This window comes from Penicillium psychrosexuale (assembly GCF_028828465.1).
Source record: "Penicillium psychrosexuale strain IBT 29551 chromosome Unknown utg000003l, whole genome shotgun sequence".
In the NCBI taxonomy this organism is placed as follows: domain Eukaryota; kingdom Fungi; phylum Ascomycota; class Eurotiomycetes; order Eurotiales; family Aspergillaceae; genus Penicillium; species Penicillium psychrosexuale.
The window spans coordinates 3,181,941-3,200,216 of record NW_026643188.1 but is presented as its reverse complement, the minus strand read 5'-3'; the positions used below and the strand labels follow the sequence as shown (position 1 = coordinate 3,200,216).

Here is an 18,276-nt window from a genome sequence, read left to right as displayed (position 1 = left end):
AGCCGTTGAAGGATTGAAGTGTTGGATTGATAGTTAGAATGATGATTGATGCTGAATATCGGAAGTTGACGTAGTAATTGCCGACTATTGAAAACCCCAGTACTCGATTAGCTTTTTGCACTCGAATGGAATAATATCAGGGGATCTGAACCTCGACATATTTTGTTGCATTGTCCGTATCTGCGGGATTAATTCACCATGGAAGAAGACCGCACGAAGACAAAAAAGACCCCTGGAGACTTCTGGAAGTCAAAAACCCCTATTCAGAACAAAGTTGTGTCGACAATCAAAGCCCTAGAAGCTCGTTGTTATTGATGAAATCATGTTAAGGGGAAAGGGACAGGGCATCTAGAAGAAATAGCAAAAGCCCGCTCTAGTATAATACAGAGAGATGAGCAATGAATAGTAAAAGCAACCAGACGGGCTGTGCTAATCACGTGTGAAGGTGAGGCTAACGGTAGTTAAGTGAGGCTGACTGTGTTGCGGCTCAGCGAGCGGGTCCCCTGGATCCACCCGTGGTTTCTCTTCTTAGGCTTCCAAGGTCACCTACCACAGTTTCCAAATCACAAATATTTTCCAGCCCAGCTGGTCAACATATCACAGCATCGAAGCAACCTTGAAGCCTGCATCTGGACTTCCACTACTACTCCGTGCCATCGAAAATGGAATCGCAGGAATCGCAGATCCATGGTCTCGCGTGGGAGAAAGAACTCTTTGGTTCCGAACCTCGATGGACTCTTCAACCTGGAATTGGGGCTATAAAGCAGACAGTACAGTCGCTTCGGCCATCAGGCACAGTCGAAGTGAATTTCCTCGCCCAGGGCGGATTCAACAAGGTCTACGATGTCAGCATAGACGATGAAGTGTTTATCATGCGGATCGCATTGCCTGTCGATCCACATTATAAAACCACGAGTGAAGTGGCAACAATGGATTGGGTACGCCGTATCACAAATCTCCCAATCCCAAGAGTTATCACCTACCAAGCTTCTCGAGACAATCTGATTGGATTTGAATGGATCCTCATGACCAAAATGCCTTTAAAGCCCTTCGCTGATTTTTACCGCTCTCTTCCCTTCGCTGCGAAGGAAAGCCTAGTTAGGAAGCTTGCAGTGATGTCGGCTTGCCTTTTTCGAAATCAATTACGCGGAATTGGAAATATCTATGGGGAATCCTCCGTCGATGAACATTCATCATCGAGTGAGCAAATCCCGCCGCCTAGAGAGCTGGTCGATACCAAAATATCAATCCGCGCAAAGCAATCCGGCTCAGATGATGGTAGCGCACCCATGAGGAAGAACTCGGGAGCTCCTCTATTTAATCTACCCGATAGAGTTTCTTCAGAAAGAGATTTACCTAATGTTGGCCGGATTGTTTCTATGCAGTTTTTCTGGCGTACACACATTCACCAAGATGCCCACCGGGGCCCATTCCGCTCAAGTAAGGACTGGATCACAGCTCACCTTTTATTCAATGAAAATGACTGTTATTCGGCCCTGGACAAAAGTTCAGCTGGAGACCTTGATAGTGACGACGAGGAAGAAGTGGAGGACGCTACAAGGACGCTACCAATAATCGGCAAACTCAGGTCTCTCCTTCCTCTAGTCTTTCCAACGGATGATGATGATATGATGATTCAGAACCTTCAATGATATTCCACCATGACCTCTCACGCCACAATATTCTCGTTGACGACAGCGGGGAGCTGACCGGCCTCTTAGACTGGGAGTGTGTTTCAGCGGTGCCTTTATGGATGGCCTGCGACTATCCTACTTTTTTAAAGACGCGACCACGCCCAGAGCCTGGTCCTAGAGGCTATGCACCCGAGGAGAATGGAGAAATCAGTGAATTGTACTTTGAGGACTTATGGGACTATGAGGCCACTCTCTTGCGCGATGTGTTCATTGATGAGATGAGAAGACTAGATGCAGGATGGATGGAAGTTTTCGATAACAGCGAGGTCAAAATGGACTTTGGCTGTGCAGTGCAAGATTGTGACTCGGTCATTTCTGCCAGGGATATCAATGAATGGATCGGGGATATCACTGCTGGTGTAAGCAATCCGCGCAACTTGCACCAAAGGTATTATGGTCTTATTACCTAGGACGGGTAGGACCTTTTCTCCTTACTAGGATTGATATTCCTTCCTCCTCCCTCTATCTCAGCGAACAGCTCAATTCAATCCATGGTTTTCTTCCCATTTCCATTCTCTACATGTATTCAATGACCGGTCTCTAGACAGCACCGCAACAATGACTGTATTCGGTGGCGATGGCTGCACTCTCTCTAACTTTCATGTACCGATATCCATATCCAAATAATAAAGAACAATATCTTCACATTATTCACAGACAAAACTACACCAAGCCTTTAGGCTGAGGAAAGTCCGTTTAGATACAACCCAATGTAGCCATCATATCCACACAAAAAAATAGTAAGTTTTTGCATCCCTCTCGTGATCTAAATGGCCTTATTTCGATAATCGTGTCATATAACAGGTTCCTATAATTTGAAAATGTCCTCATGATTTGCTCACCATATCTTCTGCCTTGGCTTCTAGAGACAGATGTTATTTATCGGGCATCTCCACTTGAGTTTCTTTCTCTTCAATTTCGTCATGCGAACTCGGTGGTTATAGCCCAATTTAAAGGCCCTACCTACTCAAGATAGTTGTTTATCGACTACGAAGAACGTGACTAGGTAAGATGAGCATGACCATGCAGTGAGTGAAATACTAAATCAAATTGGAACACAAAACAATACTCATAGGAAAGAAGTAGATATAGTGTGTGTGCGATCTCTTTAGCCCCTTGATGAGCTGAAACTCGATGCCTTGTCTGCAGAAGGTTTCGGAACACCAATCGAAAGTTTCGATCTTATAGCTATAGGCAATCGGCACACTATCTGACGTATAAGGCATCTAAAGACCTACTTGTATATCAGCTGAGTTTCATACCGGAATGTAGCACAAAGCGAGAGATCACTTACACTCTTTCATCTGGCCGCATTTGATAGAAGCGCCTGTCGGATCTGCTGGGGACTCCATGATCCGTCGGTGGGAACCAGTGCCCTTGCCACACGAATGTTCTGTTTTCTCAGCGCCGAGTCGATGTTTCCCTCAACGTAAATGTCGTGGTATTCACCGGGATGGCTAGTTGTTGGCTATGAACAGTTGAATGTTAGCTCCGTAAATTTCAAGATACCCCAAGACAGCAGAAAGAAGGGTTGGTAGCCATACTATTTCATGGACCAAAGTGAAGTTTAGATCCTTGTACAATGCATAAATCACATTTTTGAAGCCCGACAGCTTGTCATCTGGAATGCCGGCGATGAAAGTTTGGAGAGCGTTCTTGGCCTGCCCCATTGTGTAATGATGAGCTAGGCTTGAATGTGCCGTAAAGAAGAAAATCGATAACTTTAAAATAAAACCCGTGTTAAGTGAGATGGGTTATTGATTGAGATAATTACAAAAAGTGTTAATTGTTCGAGGTTCTTATAGTACACTGGAGTATTGCAAGTACCCTAGCGCTTTATCTCTGCATGGGGCTGGCGATAACTGAAACTCCAACAATGGTGCTAAGTAATTCATTAGTAGGTTCAATATTTGCAGAGTACTGCAACCTTGAATGCTTCGGGCCGTGCCAGCGCGTAAACTAGATTTGAGGTTTATCGATAGGCCACGAATCAAAGAGGGAGTCCTCCCAAAATAGTGGTTAGAACAAGTCTACATAGGTACATGAATAGATAATAACAAAGGATAAATATAGAAATCTTTCTCGTCCCTTGGCAAGATATCGCTTCGGGACTAAAATAGCACTAATGCAGAGCATCACCCACTGTACATTGCCATACGCGCCGGCCCCAAAATCCTGGAAACCAATCAGGCTTAATGGCTACGACCATTATGTAGATGTGGTAGAGATGTAGATGATCCCTATTTTGGGTTCCCCTGAATCCTGCTCGCAAATGCCCTTCTAAATATATAGTATTATAGAAATTTGAAACAACCCCTACATAAATCTCTGAAGTGGCGCCCTTTGAAGCGCCTATGCACATATGTCAAGTTTCAAGACTTACTTCCAGGTTTTGCATGTTCTTTTCTGAATCTAGGACAATATGTAGCCTAGAGCAGTTGCAAGACCCGAACATGACTAGAATTGATTTCATTGTCGCTTGTTTTTAGAAATACTATGGCATAAACTCATTTATTGATAGTTGCCCTCAGAGACAGATGGCACACCCTTCCCTTCCCTTCCCGTTCAAAATTACAATAATAGAAAGGAAGGGTACAATGTACGTTTATTACTTCCATGTACGACGAACTATAGTGCATGTATACATCCGTTAATGACAGAAATTACCCCAGAATGGTATCCATCTTGCATGAAACTCGCTGAAATACCTAAACATCACATTTGATCTATTGATAGAAGAGATCTTGTTCATTGCTGGATGATTTCTTGAGTTAAAACTCTCTGTGTCCGTTATGCTGCTATAGCCGAGGTCCTCAAACATAGGGACTGGCTAATTACAACATAGTGAGCGTGATACCTGTCACATTGTAGAGAACTTGCTTTTGATGGCAAAAAAACAAAGTTCATGTTTTTAATGCGTCATTTCCCCACAATCTCAAGAAAGCAGCCTACAATGTACCCCGACCCGAATTACGCTGTTATTGTACAATATAGAACAGCTTGGTAAGTGGAGAGATTTTTCCATCATCGTACATGTAAGAACAAGTAATCCTCCCTTTCATTACATCACAAAGCTGGTTACTCGTTGCTCGGTTCTTCCAAGGTTGCTCGTTAGATGACGTCAGAACCTGAGCCCTGCTACCAAACGACCTGCCATTTACTATAAGAAGCCTCTTCTGCTTCTGTTTCCCAATTCCTTTATCATACACTTCCCAAGCCTTCAACTCAACAAATACCTGAAATATCCAACCTCATTCCAACAACCTCGTCAACATCAACATTATGGAGACCGCCAAGGTTCGCCTCATCCAGTCTCCGCATAATATGTCTTGAGTGCTAATATCTGACATCAGAACGCCGTTAACTACGTCGCTGAGACCGTTCAGGGCGGTGGTGCTGAGGCATCGAAGGAGACCAACAAGCATGTCGCCAAGGACTCTGATGCCAGCTTAGGCAGCCGAGCCACCGCCGCAAAGGATGCCGTTTTCGACAAGAAGGACGAGGCGTCGCACAACACCAAGGCTGATGTCCACAAGGGTAAGACTGAAAATCAAACAAGGTTGTGGCATGGAATCAATGCTAATGATATGCAGAGGCCGCTAAGCACTAAACGGGTGCTCAAGCAATTGGACTGCTGTGGGGATAATGAGATACCTTTTTTTGCTAGCACCCAGGTGGTAGAAAGACAAAGCTCTACCTGTACAATAGTTTCAGATGACCTTTATGCCAATGAATACTTTATAATTCTCAATATCTTTAGTCTTGCGCGCAATGTGCATACAAGCTTGCTCTTGCTTGTCTTCATATCCCCATTATCTCTGTAATCGAAAATTTACTGACTTACAATAACCACTCCTATGAATTGAAGACCATATCTGAATAGGGTTAGCATTAAGATGTAAAGCCATCATTGAATCCAGAGTGCAACGTTGGAAAGTTGGAAATCCGGGGATTGACTTCAGCTGATCAGACCCATAATGACGTCACTGTTCCAAGATCATCTGCCAAAAGCTTAAAGTCTAGGAAAGCCGTGGCTAAACACTGAAAATAATTTACCTTCGTCTAGCAAACTGGAGTCTCGCCCTTCTCTCGCTTGTGGGATTCAGCCCCTGTTTTCTCAATCATGCGCCATTCATGAGCGGATCGAATCCGAAGTACCTTGGGAGATCAATCTACAATCGACCAAGACATTACGCCGATATCCTTGTTTGAAGTAGAGGCGAGGTCCACTAGTTTGTCACGCTCGCCGATCCTGACGTAATCATCATTCACGAAGCGCAAATAGCGTGCGCGGGCGATATCTCCTGGTCTAGCCTTGTCAAGTCTTAGAGTGGTCGCCGTTGCGTCCCATATATTGCTCTCTTTTCCTCCTACAGCAGGCCTACTAGAGGAGGCACTATAGCACCCGCATTAGGAAGCCCATTACCCTCCTCGGTGCCTAGCGACGCATGTCCATTACGCTATCCATCATTCAAACCTCTCCTAATATAGCGCTTTTACAGCCGTGGGGAATTTGATAATGCCATTTCTCGCTACTCCCGGGAAGATCAGCATCCGGCTATCTCTTTGAGCTCACTAATAGACACCCCGGGCCCGTTGACGTTGACGGAGTTCTGAAGAAGTTAGACAAAGCATGTTTTCCAACCGCTCTGCCCGCATCGTCTAGGTAGCAATTTCAATTTTAGCAGTTTAGGAACGCGGAAAAGCCTTGAGCCAAAAAGGCATATTGATAATTGTTAGTTAATAAGGATGATGACTATACCCTTAGATCAAGTTGACTCTAGTCAATATTGAACAAGAGGTAAGAACCATGTCCGCACTGTTAGGGGGCCCCGGACCCTAAATGGGTCCTAAATATGACGGACTCTTGCATTTCTTTTGAGCATCAGGCTAGCTATAAATCCAATTCATCTTTTCGTTCCCCACCCAATTTAATCATATTTATGTGCTGAGGGTGAGCTGTCTAATCGGCTCTCTTCTTGCCGCGCATGATCTTGCGTCTTTGGGCAATCATGTGCGTGTACAGAACATAAGATCCTGGTAGGTAGTCAGTAATCAACACCATGAACACTGTAAGAACAACATACCAGGCACGTAGATCACGAGAATCGCAATCAAAAGGTAACGGAAAAGCGGGCTGAGCTCGCCAGCAGGTCCAAGGGCCTGGAAGATAAGCGTGCACTCGCTCGAGATCCCAATGGGGTAGAAGATGTAGAAAGTGTTGTACCTAGTCAATGCCAAACTCATCAGCCCATGAAACACGACAGAAAAAAGAAGACTTACCGCAACCAAGTCCACCAGCTCGGAACCGAGTTCCCAGACAAGGTAATAGCAAAGAACCCATAACGGATAACCTCCGTAATGCCCCAAGCAAAGACACACCCGAGATACGCATAATCACCCAGCTGGGTAGTCCGCCCAGCACCAACGATATCCCCACCGAACTGTGCCATAATTCCCCAAACCAGTAGCAGCCGACTAGAAACCTGCATGGCTGTCGTCATGAACGGCGCGCGCACGAGGCCTACCACGCTGTGCAGCACTTCCAACAGGGCGAGGGACTGGGTGGCCAGCAGTAGCGGGGAGAAAGTCTGGCCGAAGACCTCCGGGAGAGTTTTGGCCGAGACATTGGCTGGGAGGAGGGACGCCGTGTAGACGACACAGGTACCCCAGGCGAGGAGGTTGACGGTGTTGTAGGTGAAGAGGTAGGCTTTTGTTAGACCCGAAGAGCCGGAGCGCGGGGCGCTTGATGTTTTGACTGATGCCATTTTTGACCGGAATTGCTTCTTGTTGGGGTCGGGGAGGCAATTGGTGATGATGTTGCCCGGAATGGAGGAACTGGAAATGTTGATTTGGTTGGGAAGCTCGCGATCAACAAAAAAAAGACCGAGGTCACGGTTCCTTACGTAAGCATTCTGGAAGACCTCGACGAAGCTGTGGAGAAAAAGCGTTTGAGATCTGGGGTATAGCGCATCTTTATTTTGTTGTCTGTTGAGTTTTCTTGGACGGCTATGCAAGATTGATTGAAGAAAAAGAGAGTATCACTATAATTTTGTTATTCAGTCGGGTGCTACATGCTACTACGCAACCACCCTTTTAAGAAGTCAGCCATGCAGTCTCTCTTCTTCTCACCCTGAATATAATAGCTATGCAAAACAATTTCAGAAGCCCTCTGCCGAGGAATAGTCTTTACGTGATTCGCTCACAAAGTGCATGTGTCGGCAGCTAAGTGGATGACTTCCCATGGAGGCGCTCTTGGCTGCTAGGGTTACAAAGACTAGCTGATCTAGTCCGGTCTACTGCAAGAGGATGCTATCTTGTATGCAGCAAACATGCGTAGTCTGGACTCTGGTCTATTTTGGACTCGACTGGTTTTGGTGGGTTATCGGAGGGATTGTTGTTTGATTTGAAAGCTCGGATTTGGGATGAAATCGGCTAATTTAATCGTTCCTGAGAGAGAGAGAGAGAAAAGTAAATTGAATTTATAGTCCACTTGTCTCCGATGCTATCTACCAAAAACTGATTCACATATCGACGAAATCGATAAAATTTGCATTTCTTACATTTGTACTCCGTACTCCGTACATACTACTACCATGCATTTGTTCATAGGCGTATGCGGGCTGTCGTCGTAGGCGAAGCCATGATGTTATCCTGCATATGTGGTAAATCTCAAGCCTTTTGAGGGCTGTCAGGCGTTGAGGGATTATGAGTATATAATCTTTTAGAATTTGTGCATGACAGACCACAATGGAATCAGTAGGGTACACAAGTAGAGAGTAAACAGTCCGTTGTATGTAAGTGAGTAATTCGATGTAACTAATTAATGGTGACTGACGTCATTGCCGTAATTTGCCGTTACGCTAAAATGACATCAGCGGCTGGGGAGCTGAACTACGGCCCCATCCTATGATGTCATGGCTACTGTCGCATCTTCTCATTGGTGGGTTATGATGGAGAGCCAACCACTTCGCGCAAAATCCAGGGAAAAGGAGATGCGCAAATGACCCCATTCTTCTATATAAGCAAAGATGGCTGCGGTTCGCGAGTGTGGACATGTCCGATTTCAATTGACATATCACTAACCTATTCTCCAGTCTTTTCATATGACATCCGAACCGTGAAGCCAGACCAAAAAAGAGGAATGAAAGAAAACACCAAAACTCCCATCGTCATCGGTGACAGCATAATCCTTCGCGTTTGACTTAGCCCAACAATATTACCCCCCTTTCTTCCCCGCTGAGAGGGAAAAAGGAGCCGTGGAGCCGTGAGCTCACACATTGGTCGTTCAGCTCACTATCACCGAGTACGTCAGATGAGAAATCCATGCAACATACAATCCAAACGAGCGCGTTCCGAGTTATTAGACACGGTCCTCGAGGGTCCAGACCAACTGGATCAGGTTCTATCTGCACACTTGGCCCAAGTCGATCGTGCTTCCCTGCTGTACGAGCCTGAATAATTACGTCTTACCCTATTTTTTTTTCTGCGCGGCTAAAAGTCTACTCAGACACTAGAAGTTTATTCCTGTTTTTCTGTTTTCAAGCAGTACTAACCGAGTCACGAAAAGTTCTGCCGATATTCTTCCAAAGAACCCCGAGGACAAAAAGGAAAAGGCCATGGCTATTTGCAGTTCCCTAAATGGTTCAGCGTGTGACCATCCATACTTCGCATGGGGAAAGAGCAAATGACGTTCCCTATGGGATCGGCGGCCCGATGATGTCGTCCTGTGGCCACTGCTGCCAGATATATAGGAGCTGTCTTTTGCGGTCAGAAAACGTGTCGTGTTTTTGGTGTGTTTTTTTACCCTATCAGTCTCCACTAAACCTACTTCCAGCAGGTCATCGAGGGGCTGTCCCGTTCATTCCGAGCATTTTCTTTCTACTCCGTAGTGGACCCATCAATTCAAGAGCTGATGCCACGGTTGTACTCCACTGGGCTCACGAACCAAGCTCGGAGAAATTTGATCCAGAGATAACAGTTCCTTGAGAGATCGTGGCTGAAAATATAAGATGATAATGTGCTGTCTAACCGCAAGAAGCAATTAAGTCTGCTCCATACGAAGTAGAAGATTGTACTAGTCATGTCCGTCTAGAATTGCTTTTTTTTTTTGGAGACTTCGGCCACAGCTACGGAAGAAGAATAAAATCGCATTTATAGAAGCTATTGTATAGCTAGCACCCCGTAGCTAATAATACAACATACTAGTTCTAGTGCAATCGTGGGTTTGGAGTTGTTTCACGCCAAGACGATGCGAGGAATGTAAAATAATACCAATATTACTTATACATATATTCGCGATACAATATTCTAGTGAATTTGAAATGAGTAGCTGACAATTTATTTATTTTTGAGTAATTTTTGTCGATTTTCTCTGATATATTTCCCCTCTCTAAATCACTAAATTCCCAATATCCTTGAGTTGGGCCCTTCGGATTGGAGTTGACCTACCCACCCACCTCCTTCCTCTCCCACCTTCTCTCTCTCCGCCCCTCCGATTTCCTCTCTTCCCCCCCCTCGCCTGCTTCAACATCCTCCTTTCTGTTTCTCCGCATCTTTAATTTCTTTTCGACCTTTTTCCTTTTCTCTTTGCAGTTTATTGTGTCCCATTGTCGCACTTTCGGCACTTGGTCATCTCCAGAATCGAGAAAAAAATATCATAGGTAGGATGCACTTTCCTATTTGCCCCTCTCTCTTTGAATATCTTCTTTTTTCCCTGTCAATTTCCTAGTGGAGACACTGGCTTTGGGGCTGCAGCACTTGCGATGCGCTAGTGCTGGCTTACAAGGCTGTGACTGGACCACCGTTCGAGTATATGCGCTGAATGGCCCTGGTTATTCCCTCTACCAATATACCACATCCACACCTGGTTCTTTTAATTCTTTCCCCCCTCCAGCCCCTGCTTGTTGTGGTATCGCATTACCCCTCTATTCCCTCAACTCCCGTTGTCTTGGTTTTCCCACCTCTCACTACCCACTCAATCTGGTGGCTGTATTTCGCTTCGGTTCCAGCCTCTTCTCTTTGGCCATAGACCCCGGAGCCGCTCACCATTGTCCCCATTAACAGCTCCCTTACCACATTGGTTCCTGAATCCGTAACATCTACTGGCTTTGTAAGACGACATATGCGTTGTGCGCAGATCTTACGGTTCTGACGTCCTTGTTGTATCATCATTGATCTTCACATTCGAGACCTCACGTTCATTGATTTGCCACATCGTTCTATCCATCCAAGACCTGGATCACTTGGAACCTGAGCTGACTGGGATTTGCAAGCAGAGCCCCTAGTATTCCATCTGGATTGGCTGGGCATCAGACCGGATAAATCAACTTCATTACTATCCACCGTGACCACCGCATTACACGAGGTTGCTCTCACCTACTCCTTAAAGCATCCCCTCCACATACACATACACAACCATGGCACCAGCCGATACCAAAAAGGCCGAGCAGGTAAGTACTTCTTACCCCGTGGTCAAAGGTTCCTCGGCCTGATATCCGAGTCTAGGCCAAGCAGGGCCCTCCCAAGCTCTCCGATTACAAGGAGATCCTCGACGAGAGCACATTCGAACAGATCCTTGAGATGGACGATGACGAGGAGGATCGCGACTTCAGCAAGAGCATTGTGTACGGTTTCTTTGACCAGGCTGAGAACACCTACAAGAAAATTCAGAAGGAAATGTGAGTGATGTCCTAGCTAGTGAAATTTTGGAGATAGTCCTTTTACTAATCATCCAGCAACAGAGATGACAAGAACCTCGATGAACTCTCTGCCCTTGGGCACTTCCTTAAGGGCTCATCCGCCACACTGGGCCTTGTCAAGGTGAAGGACGGCTGCGAGAAGATCCAAAACTTCGGCGCCCACAAGGACGAGACAGGTCTCATTGACGAACCGGACACGGAGGTTTGCCTCAAGGCCATCAAAAATACCCTGGATGAAGTCAAGGTCGAATATCGAAAGGTCGAGAAACTCCTCCGCCGATACTACGGCGAGGAGGTAAAGGACGAAGAAGAGAAGCCGGAAGAGGAGGAGGTCAAGGAGGAGAAGAAGAAGGTGGCAGAAGAGCCCGAGGAAGAGCCTAAGGAGGAGGCCAAAGCCACCGAGACCAAGAAGACTGAGGAGCTCACCAAGGAAGCCTCTTCTTAAATAAGCTGTCATGCGGACTGGTTGATATCCCTCCCTTCCCTTTTTCTTTTTAGCGACGGATGGAGCATGGCAACTGGCTTTTTCATTTTCTTTTCCCCCTTTGCCCTTTTTCACTCCCTTTCTCTTCTCTCCCATCCTGGCTTCTCTGGCTTTCTTGACACGTACATAACAATCTCCCCCACCATATCTCCCTTTCCCGTCCGGACGCTGGTGTGCAAACGGATATTCCTGATCTGTCACGTAGGTGCAGGCGCGAGAATCGTGACGATTCCGAGGGGTCTTGAACAATAGCGACATACGGAAACCCGAGTGCCTCTATCAGGCCCTATTTTCTTGCCTTTAACCTGCGCTTTCTGTTTCGTGGGTCATCGTATAGTAGGCATTAGGTACGTGTAACCCAAGAAGTAGCCTGTAACATGCCTAGACATTAAAAGTGTAGCTAAAGTAATCAACAAAAGTACCTAAATATTGGATTTGAGTAAGCTTAAGTATTGCCCGACACTTGCCCTGATGATCATATAACTTTCAAGCATCCGAGCCGAGAAGTGGCGCCCTGAAAAGCTTTTTGACCGTCAGCCACTTCCAAGAATGCTCTAGGGAACCTCGGAAGCTTGACTCAACCTTGGAACTTTATACTATGCGGATGCGGGACGGTCAAACTAACCTTAGATATATAGTTATTTGATCGCCGCTTGATTGGTCGGTTGTGTTGATCAGCTAGATCTGTCATTGCATTCAACGGAGGGTACGTCTAGATCTCTGTGTGTGCGTGCTTCACAAGCCCTGATTCCTGAATGCTGCACTTCACGAGTTTAGTGCGCTCAAAACAACATATTCCTCCACTGTCTACTCTAACTGACAACAAGTCCTGCAAGATTTGCGCTTGCATCCGGCCTTGTGTGCCCAATAGCGAATGATGAACGAGTACCGGGAACCTGCAGTATGGAGATGGTGCGACGCCAGCGACAATGACACGCTCACATATTGCCTAAGCTGAGATCTAGCCTGTTTGGTTAGCTATAGTTTTGTTAACCATTGAGTCCTATGAAGTGCCCCTAGAGAACCCTCTTCCTATCTTGAGTTACGATTCAGTGCGTCAGACATATACTTCTCATATCTCCATGGCCTTGCCGTCTCAACCATGGCTCCATCTCTCAACAGTCCGTTCTAGTATGAAATGCAGCAGCGGGATTATGCAGTGTCATTCAAATCGTGGTGCGCAGATGATCCGCCTTGGCTGGTCCTTGTCTTGTCCACAATGTGACATCCGTTCTTTAATCGCGGCGCCAACGGGGACAAGCTCAATCGACCCGGAGATAGGATGGTAGGACCTCCTGTCAAGAATTACGTGTCGTTTTCCTTTTTATGATACATCTATTTGCACAAACCATTTGGTAGTTACTAAACCAACCTTTGGCACGTATAGCAGCCGTTATTTTCAACCCTATTGTGTTTTAAGGGCACACGATAGGTCTAAATCTAAACATCAATTGGCCATACCTGCTGCCACGTTGCTCGTCCCATTCAACTGACTATCCTTCATTGCATATGCACCCATCACAAACGAGAAAATTGAAATCGAGTCAAGCTCTTCCACCCGGATCCCCCTTCCCGCAATGGGAAGCAAATACGCGCTTACCATTAAAATCCAAAAACTGACAGATGCAAGCAACGGCACCGATTTGGGTTCCGGTCGGTCAAATCTCAGCTCAATTGCATCCTGGCCTGGCGTCCGGCCTGGAAGGTTACACGACATAGCCAACGAGTTTCTTTTCTGCAGCATGCCTGCAAGCCGTCGGGTAGGCACAGGTGCCTTATTTGGCTCTATTCCCCGCTAGCAAGGGTGACTGAATGTTTCGCTTGCTGCTGGGTTGGGTCTCAGTGGACCTCGATGCCGAGCTTGGGATGCACGGTCTGATTCTCTTAGCTCTCCCCACACCTCAGTTGGGGATGTGGCTTTCCAGACTTGGTTCCGTTAGGCTAGAGCTGTGTCGATTTTCTTCATGGCGGATGCGTACAGGTTCGTGGCAAAGATATTAGAATACAGGGATACTAGCTTTCTTTCCCTACCGAATACTTATGTTGTACATCTTGTCGGATGGAGATCTCGACCTAGATCCGGTAGTGTGTACTCCGGCCAATATACAATGCAAAAATTGACCTCGAAAGCACACCCCTTTCTCATGCACGCAAGCATAAATATATATTCTACCCGTCTGTCTCGGATAGCAGACTTGAGCTCAGCAAGTCGCCCTCGATATACCAGAACGCACTTAGCCTGCTATCTTCGCGCTCAGTCCTCGACCCCAAGTTCTGGGTCCACGATGACTCTGTTTGCGATTGTCTCGCTTTATTCGACTCGTCACCCTGGCCTGAGATGAGTCCTTTTCGAGGGGGCGAGCGAGAGATAGAGAACAGGAATAGGAGGATTTGTACTACCTCCTTTTTCTCTTCTGCTTTCCTCTTTTTCGCGCTTTGTAAAATACGCACGCTCTCGTTTGCCATATCGGAACTTCATGCCCCCAGCCTACTTCCCCCGGAGAAAGACTGTATCACAGCGCCGTACCATATCTTCTAGATTCCACCAGCCCCCAACGGTTTACTTACCCTGCACACGCTAAACCACTAAAAGCGAACACTGCAGCCCGGATCACAGTTTGATGTAGCCCGGGGTTGTATATCAACGGGTGTGCAGTGATCATCTACACGTACATTGTACATGTACCACCCGACTCCACGAATCCTGCAAGAAGTACAGTAGCGTCTAATCCCGGAGAGAGAATCGTAAGCGCTGAGACAGACCAGAAAGCCCCAAAATAGCTAAATGAAAATACCCCAACTGCAACACTCGACTCGTACCCTCCATATTTACGCTTCCCTTTGTCGGTCATGCATGCACGCCAAGAGAAACAATAATAATCTTTATTTGTTGCGAGGTAAGAGGTGTCTTAGCCTCGAAGCATATCCCTTAGATCCCTGTCCTCTGCCCCGGATCCTTGTGCTTGTGTTATATCGATCTGATTGTGGGTTTGCCCTTTGCCCCATTTCCCCGCTTGGTCTGATTGCGTCTGTTTCTGTTTCTTGTCTCGTGCTGTCCGTTCGCTCTGCTTCATTCCGGCATAGGCGTCTCTGATTGTATCGGCACGGCGGCCTCGGCGCCGTGCAATTTGCAGCCAACGGCCGTTAGATGGGTTTCCGCGCCGTTGAGATCTGTTTGAATCGGGAGCGGAGAGAGATATAAAGTCTGGCTTTGGCGCGGGCTGTGAGTTGGCTTCTTCAGTTCTGAATACACATTCATATTCACATTGATCTTTGATTTCTTTCTTGGATCTCGATCAAGCTCGGCTCTACTCTTCCATCAACCACGGCAAATACAGCACACTATATAACAACACCCCATTCAACACCCAATTGAGGAATCCAACCACGATGCCCGTCGGACCTCGAGTATCGAAAGAAGAATTCATGCTCGCATTGGGTCTAAACCCACAAGATCCGCACCATGAGCAATACTACCGTGCCATGCGAGTAAGTATACCAACCGGGCCTTCAGCACTTACCTTCCCTCCTTCTCCTTCTCCAATCTTCATATACCACCCACACACACGATACATTCCAAGTACCGCCTAACAGACATTATCTAGGACGAAGCAATCATTGTCTACAACCGCATGAACCTCGACACCTCCAACCTCCTCGACAACGTGCGCGCCGACCCAGAAACCCGCCCCCCTTTTTCTGGCATCACATCCGCCCGGACTGCCAGCGCTGGGCGATCCTCGAGATCTGTCACAATGCGCCGCCGCTCGTGCGCGGCCTGTTCGAGCGTGGGGCGACGACTGGCGAGTACGGCCCGAATTGGGTTGCTGGTTGGTTGTTGTATAGTGTTTTTCGGTCGCGCGATGTGAGGAATAATCGGAATAGGAGGAAGGGGGAGGTTGGGGGATCTGCGGGTTTGGAATCTGGTATGTATTGTGCATCTTTCTTTTCCTTTTTGGATGACTGATTGGTGAAGGTGATATTGATGAATGTTTATACATAGACAAACGTACGAGGCAGGAAGAGCCGAAGAAGTACTACGATCCTGTGCGGAATGGAACGCTGTGATATTTGGGATTGAGTGTTTCTGGAAGAATTTTGTTTTCTCTTTCGCTTCATATGCATGCTGTTTAATGTCTATTCTGTATAATTGAAGTATGAAACTTGGAGACCATCGCATGACCAGAAATGGAATGGAATGCAATACATACACTTAGGGAGAATGGACAGATCAAAATAATCAATCGTCGTCCTCACTCTTCTTATCGTCCTCGCTTTTCTTCTTCTCATTTTTCTGCCGACGGTCTGACTTCAAGACTTCCGTTACACGTTGATCATGCTCATCAGCCCGCTCATCCCACTCAGCATCATACTCAGCCGCGATATTCTTAATCTCCCCGCGGAGCGAGTTCCCCTCATCAACCAAGGACTCCCAAAGCTGCAAATCAACATGATGCAACAGATAAAGCTTCTTTTGCCTCGCACTGATGGTAAATTCCAGCGCAGACTTGTAAGAAATCTCCCGATTGTGATACAAAAACCACAAATAACCCCCCATCAACGTCGACAAACTGACCAAGTAAGTCACAGGCTCCATGGTATCCCACCCAAGGTCAGTCTCGAATGTTAATCTGTAGACCGTAAACCACCAAACGGCAAGAATTCCAAATCCGCTCATCGCAACCCGCTGCGCACCCCGATGCGCCAGCGCATCACACTTCTCTTTCACATCCGCCATGGTTTGAATGCGCCGTGAGAGCTTGCGCAGCCGCATGCGCAGATAATATGTGCGCTCGTTGAACGACGGCACCGTGACGCGAATCTGACTTAGGCCGGACGGTGCGCCTTCGATCGTCACTATGAACTCGCCCGCGTGCGCAGCGTCCCGGATAAAGTCGCCAATCTCCGTGGCCTGTGACCAGCGCACGAAGTGCTCGGGTTTACCGTTCGTTCTGCGTGGATAGCTGTAGGTCTCGACGTCTTCTTCCCGGGACCGGCCGTTCAGGGGTTTGCTACCGCCAAGGCCATCGTTGCCGGGGATGAAGCCTATTTCTTTTTTTTGGTTTGCGTCTAGGTCGATCTCGTTCTCGATCCGCTTTTTGGGCTTGATAGCGTTGTCGTCATGCTGGATTGCGATGAAGGATACGGCTGGTGGGCGGAGCTTGTCGGTGTTGCCTTTGATTGGGGGTAGCTCTGACTGGATCAAGCTTTCTAGGTATGATAGTGGTTGTTGAGGGTGGATTAGGATAGCTATGGGCTCGACTTCTGATTGTGCTGTTAGCATGATGGCCAAGTGACGGGAGAATGTTTAACACCGGCATACCTTTATCATGGCCGTCATTACCGACGGTTGTTAAAGGAATGATCAATTTGAAAAGCCGCGAAGGGGTCGTCAATATTTTGCCTATCTCCAAAAGTCAGCATTGATACTCGAATCAATCATAGCACCACCTTCTTACCTTTGGTCAACCTTTCAGGCCACGTTTCTCCTTCCATCGGTGACTTTCCCTTTCCGCCATCCTCCCTAAGAACTGTCCGCTGAGGCCGAGCTTGTTGATTGCCCTCCTTAACTTGGAATTTCTCCCAAAGCTCTTCAGTCGTCTGCTTATCGCCTGAGGCTTGTCTATGAGTTTCAGTGCGGAATTTCCTGATCTGAATCCAGGCAAGATAATCTCCTGGAACTGCAGCCGGCCCAGCACATCTCAGCTTCGTTACCGGTGATGCACCAGAAGCTCTGAGACCAATATCCCTGGTGAGACAACTCCCTAAGAATGAACGGATATGTCTAGAGAAAACGGAAGAGCCGTTACCAACCCATCCATTCATCCCAGCCGAGCCAATCTTCCCTAACGAGGCGTACGGAGCACCACGTTGTGATATCCTCCCCGTCGCCGCCGACAGGATAGGGGCACAACTCCGTGCCGGAAAATGCATATTGAAAACAAGTGATCGGTTTGTCCGTCCAATCGTTTATTGTGTATGTTCAGGTCGCATGAAAATGAGAGAGAATATGTCGTAGACTAGGAATTGAATAAGGGGTGTGTCGTGTAGGAGACTCAAGACATGACGACGCGGCGCTTTCGAGTACCCAACATGTGGGGAATGGGGAAGATCATGTAGTGAGGCCAAGATTTATTCAAGCAATAAGCTAACCAGGGTGATCCATGCACGGTACATAGCTCGTTGTCAAGTTGGCTTCGTGCCTTGGAATATTCTGACGTCACAAAAGTGCATAGAGGTCTCCACATTTGGGGCGGTGTGGCTCAGTTTGTGGCAGTGCGGGATCTGTATCCATCGTCATGATTTTTCTTTTGGTAGTTTTGAAAGTCATTTAGACCCCCGTTATTGTTGTTGTAGCTAGTATGGTAAGAAGAATTAGCTACAAAACAGAATGTAG

General features: G+C 47.0%; 9 protein-coding genes across 9 annotated transcripts; 4 read left to right on the top strand and 5 right to left on the bottom strand.

The window, feature by feature from the left end:
• Positions 1–662: 662 nt before the first annotated feature.
• N7518_005101 (Aminoglycoside phosphotransferase) lies at positions 663–1,652 on the top strand (the record flags this gene model as incomplete). Its single annotated transcript, XM_057186028.1, has 1 exon — positions 663–1,652. The coding sequence occupies one exon, from the start codon at positions 663–665 to the stop codon at positions 1,650–1,652; it is 990 nt and encodes a 329-aa protein (XP_057042798.1).
• Positions 1,653–2,994: 1,342 nt separating this feature from the next.
• Positions 2,995–3,364, bottom strand: N7518_005100 (uncharacterized protein; the record flags this gene model as incomplete). Its single annotated transcript, XM_057186027.1, has 2 exons — positions 2,995–3,162; positions 3,239–3,364. The coding sequence occupies 2 exons, from the start codon at positions 3,362–3,364 to the stop codon at positions 2,995–2,997; spliced, it is 294 nt and encodes a 97-aa protein (XP_057042797.1).
• Positions 3,365–4,976: 1,612 nt separating this feature from the next.
• N7518_005099 (uncharacterized protein) lies at positions 4,977–5,304 on the top strand (the record flags this gene model as incomplete). The annotated part of the gene is made up of 3 exons (XM_057186026.1): positions 4,977–4,991; positions 5,048–5,231; positions 5,288–5,304. The coding sequence occupies 3 exons, from the start codon at positions 4,977–4,979 to the stop codon at positions 5,302–5,304; spliced, it is 216 nt and encodes a 71-aa protein (XP_057042796.1).
• Positions 5,305–6,657: 1,353 nt separating this feature from the next.
• N7518_005098 (protein tyrosine phosphatase-like domain-containing protein) lies at positions 6,658–7,462 on the bottom strand (the record flags this gene model as incomplete). The annotated part of the gene is made up of 3 exons (XM_057186025.1): positions 6,658–6,731; positions 6,782–6,921; positions 6,978–7,462. 3 exons carry the CDS (start codon positions 7,460–7,462, stop codon positions 6,658–6,660), a joined length of 699 nt encoding a protein of 232 aa, XP_057042795.1.
• A 3,651-nt stretch (positions 7,463–11,113) lies between these two features.
• Positions 11,114–11,840, top strand: N7518_005097 (Hpt domain-containing protein; the record flags this gene model as incomplete). Its single annotated transcript, XM_057186024.1, has 3 exons — positions 11,114–11,146; positions 11,202–11,374; positions 11,438–11,840. The coding sequence occupies 3 exons, from the start codon at positions 11,114–11,116 to the stop codon at positions 11,838–11,840; spliced, it is 609 nt and encodes a 202-aa protein (XP_057042794.1).
• A 2,208-nt stretch (positions 11,841–14,048) lies between these two features.
• On the bottom strand, positions 14,049–14,345 carry N7518_005096 (uncharacterized protein; the record flags this gene model as incomplete). The annotated part of the gene is made up of 1 exon (XM_057186023.1): positions 14,049–14,345. The coding sequence occupies one exon, from the start codon at positions 14,343–14,345 to the stop codon at positions 14,049–14,051; it is 297 nt and encodes a 98-aa protein (XP_057042793.1).
• A 604-nt stretch (positions 14,346–14,949) lies between these two features.
• On the bottom strand, positions 14,950–15,138 carry N7518_005095 (uncharacterized protein; the record flags this gene model as incomplete). Its single annotated transcript, XM_057186022.1, has 1 exon — positions 14,950–15,138. The coding sequence occupies one exon, from the start codon at positions 15,136–15,138 to the stop codon at positions 14,950–14,952; it is 189 nt and encodes a 62-aa protein (XP_057042792.1).
• Positions 15,139–15,269: 131 nt separating this feature from the next.
• On the top strand, positions 15,270–15,947 carry N7518_005094 (uncharacterized protein; the record flags this gene model as incomplete). The annotated part of the gene is made up of 4 exons (XM_057186021.1): positions 15,270–15,368; positions 15,485–15,544; positions 15,607–15,805; positions 15,883–15,947. The coding sequence occupies 4 exons, from the start codon at positions 15,270–15,272 to the stop codon at positions 15,945–15,947; spliced, it is 423 nt and encodes a 140-aa protein (XP_057042791.1).
• A 172-nt stretch (positions 15,948–16,119) lies between these two features.
• Positions 16,120–17,813, bottom strand: N7518_005093 (uncharacterized protein; the record flags this gene model as incomplete). Its single annotated transcript, XM_057186020.1, has 3 exons — positions 16,120–17,144; positions 17,203–17,283; positions 17,339–17,813. 3 exons carry the CDS (start codon positions 17,811–17,813, stop codon positions 16,120–16,122), a joined length of 1,581 nt encoding a protein of 526 aa, XP_057042790.1.
• Positions 17,814–18,276: the final 463 nt, after the last annotated feature.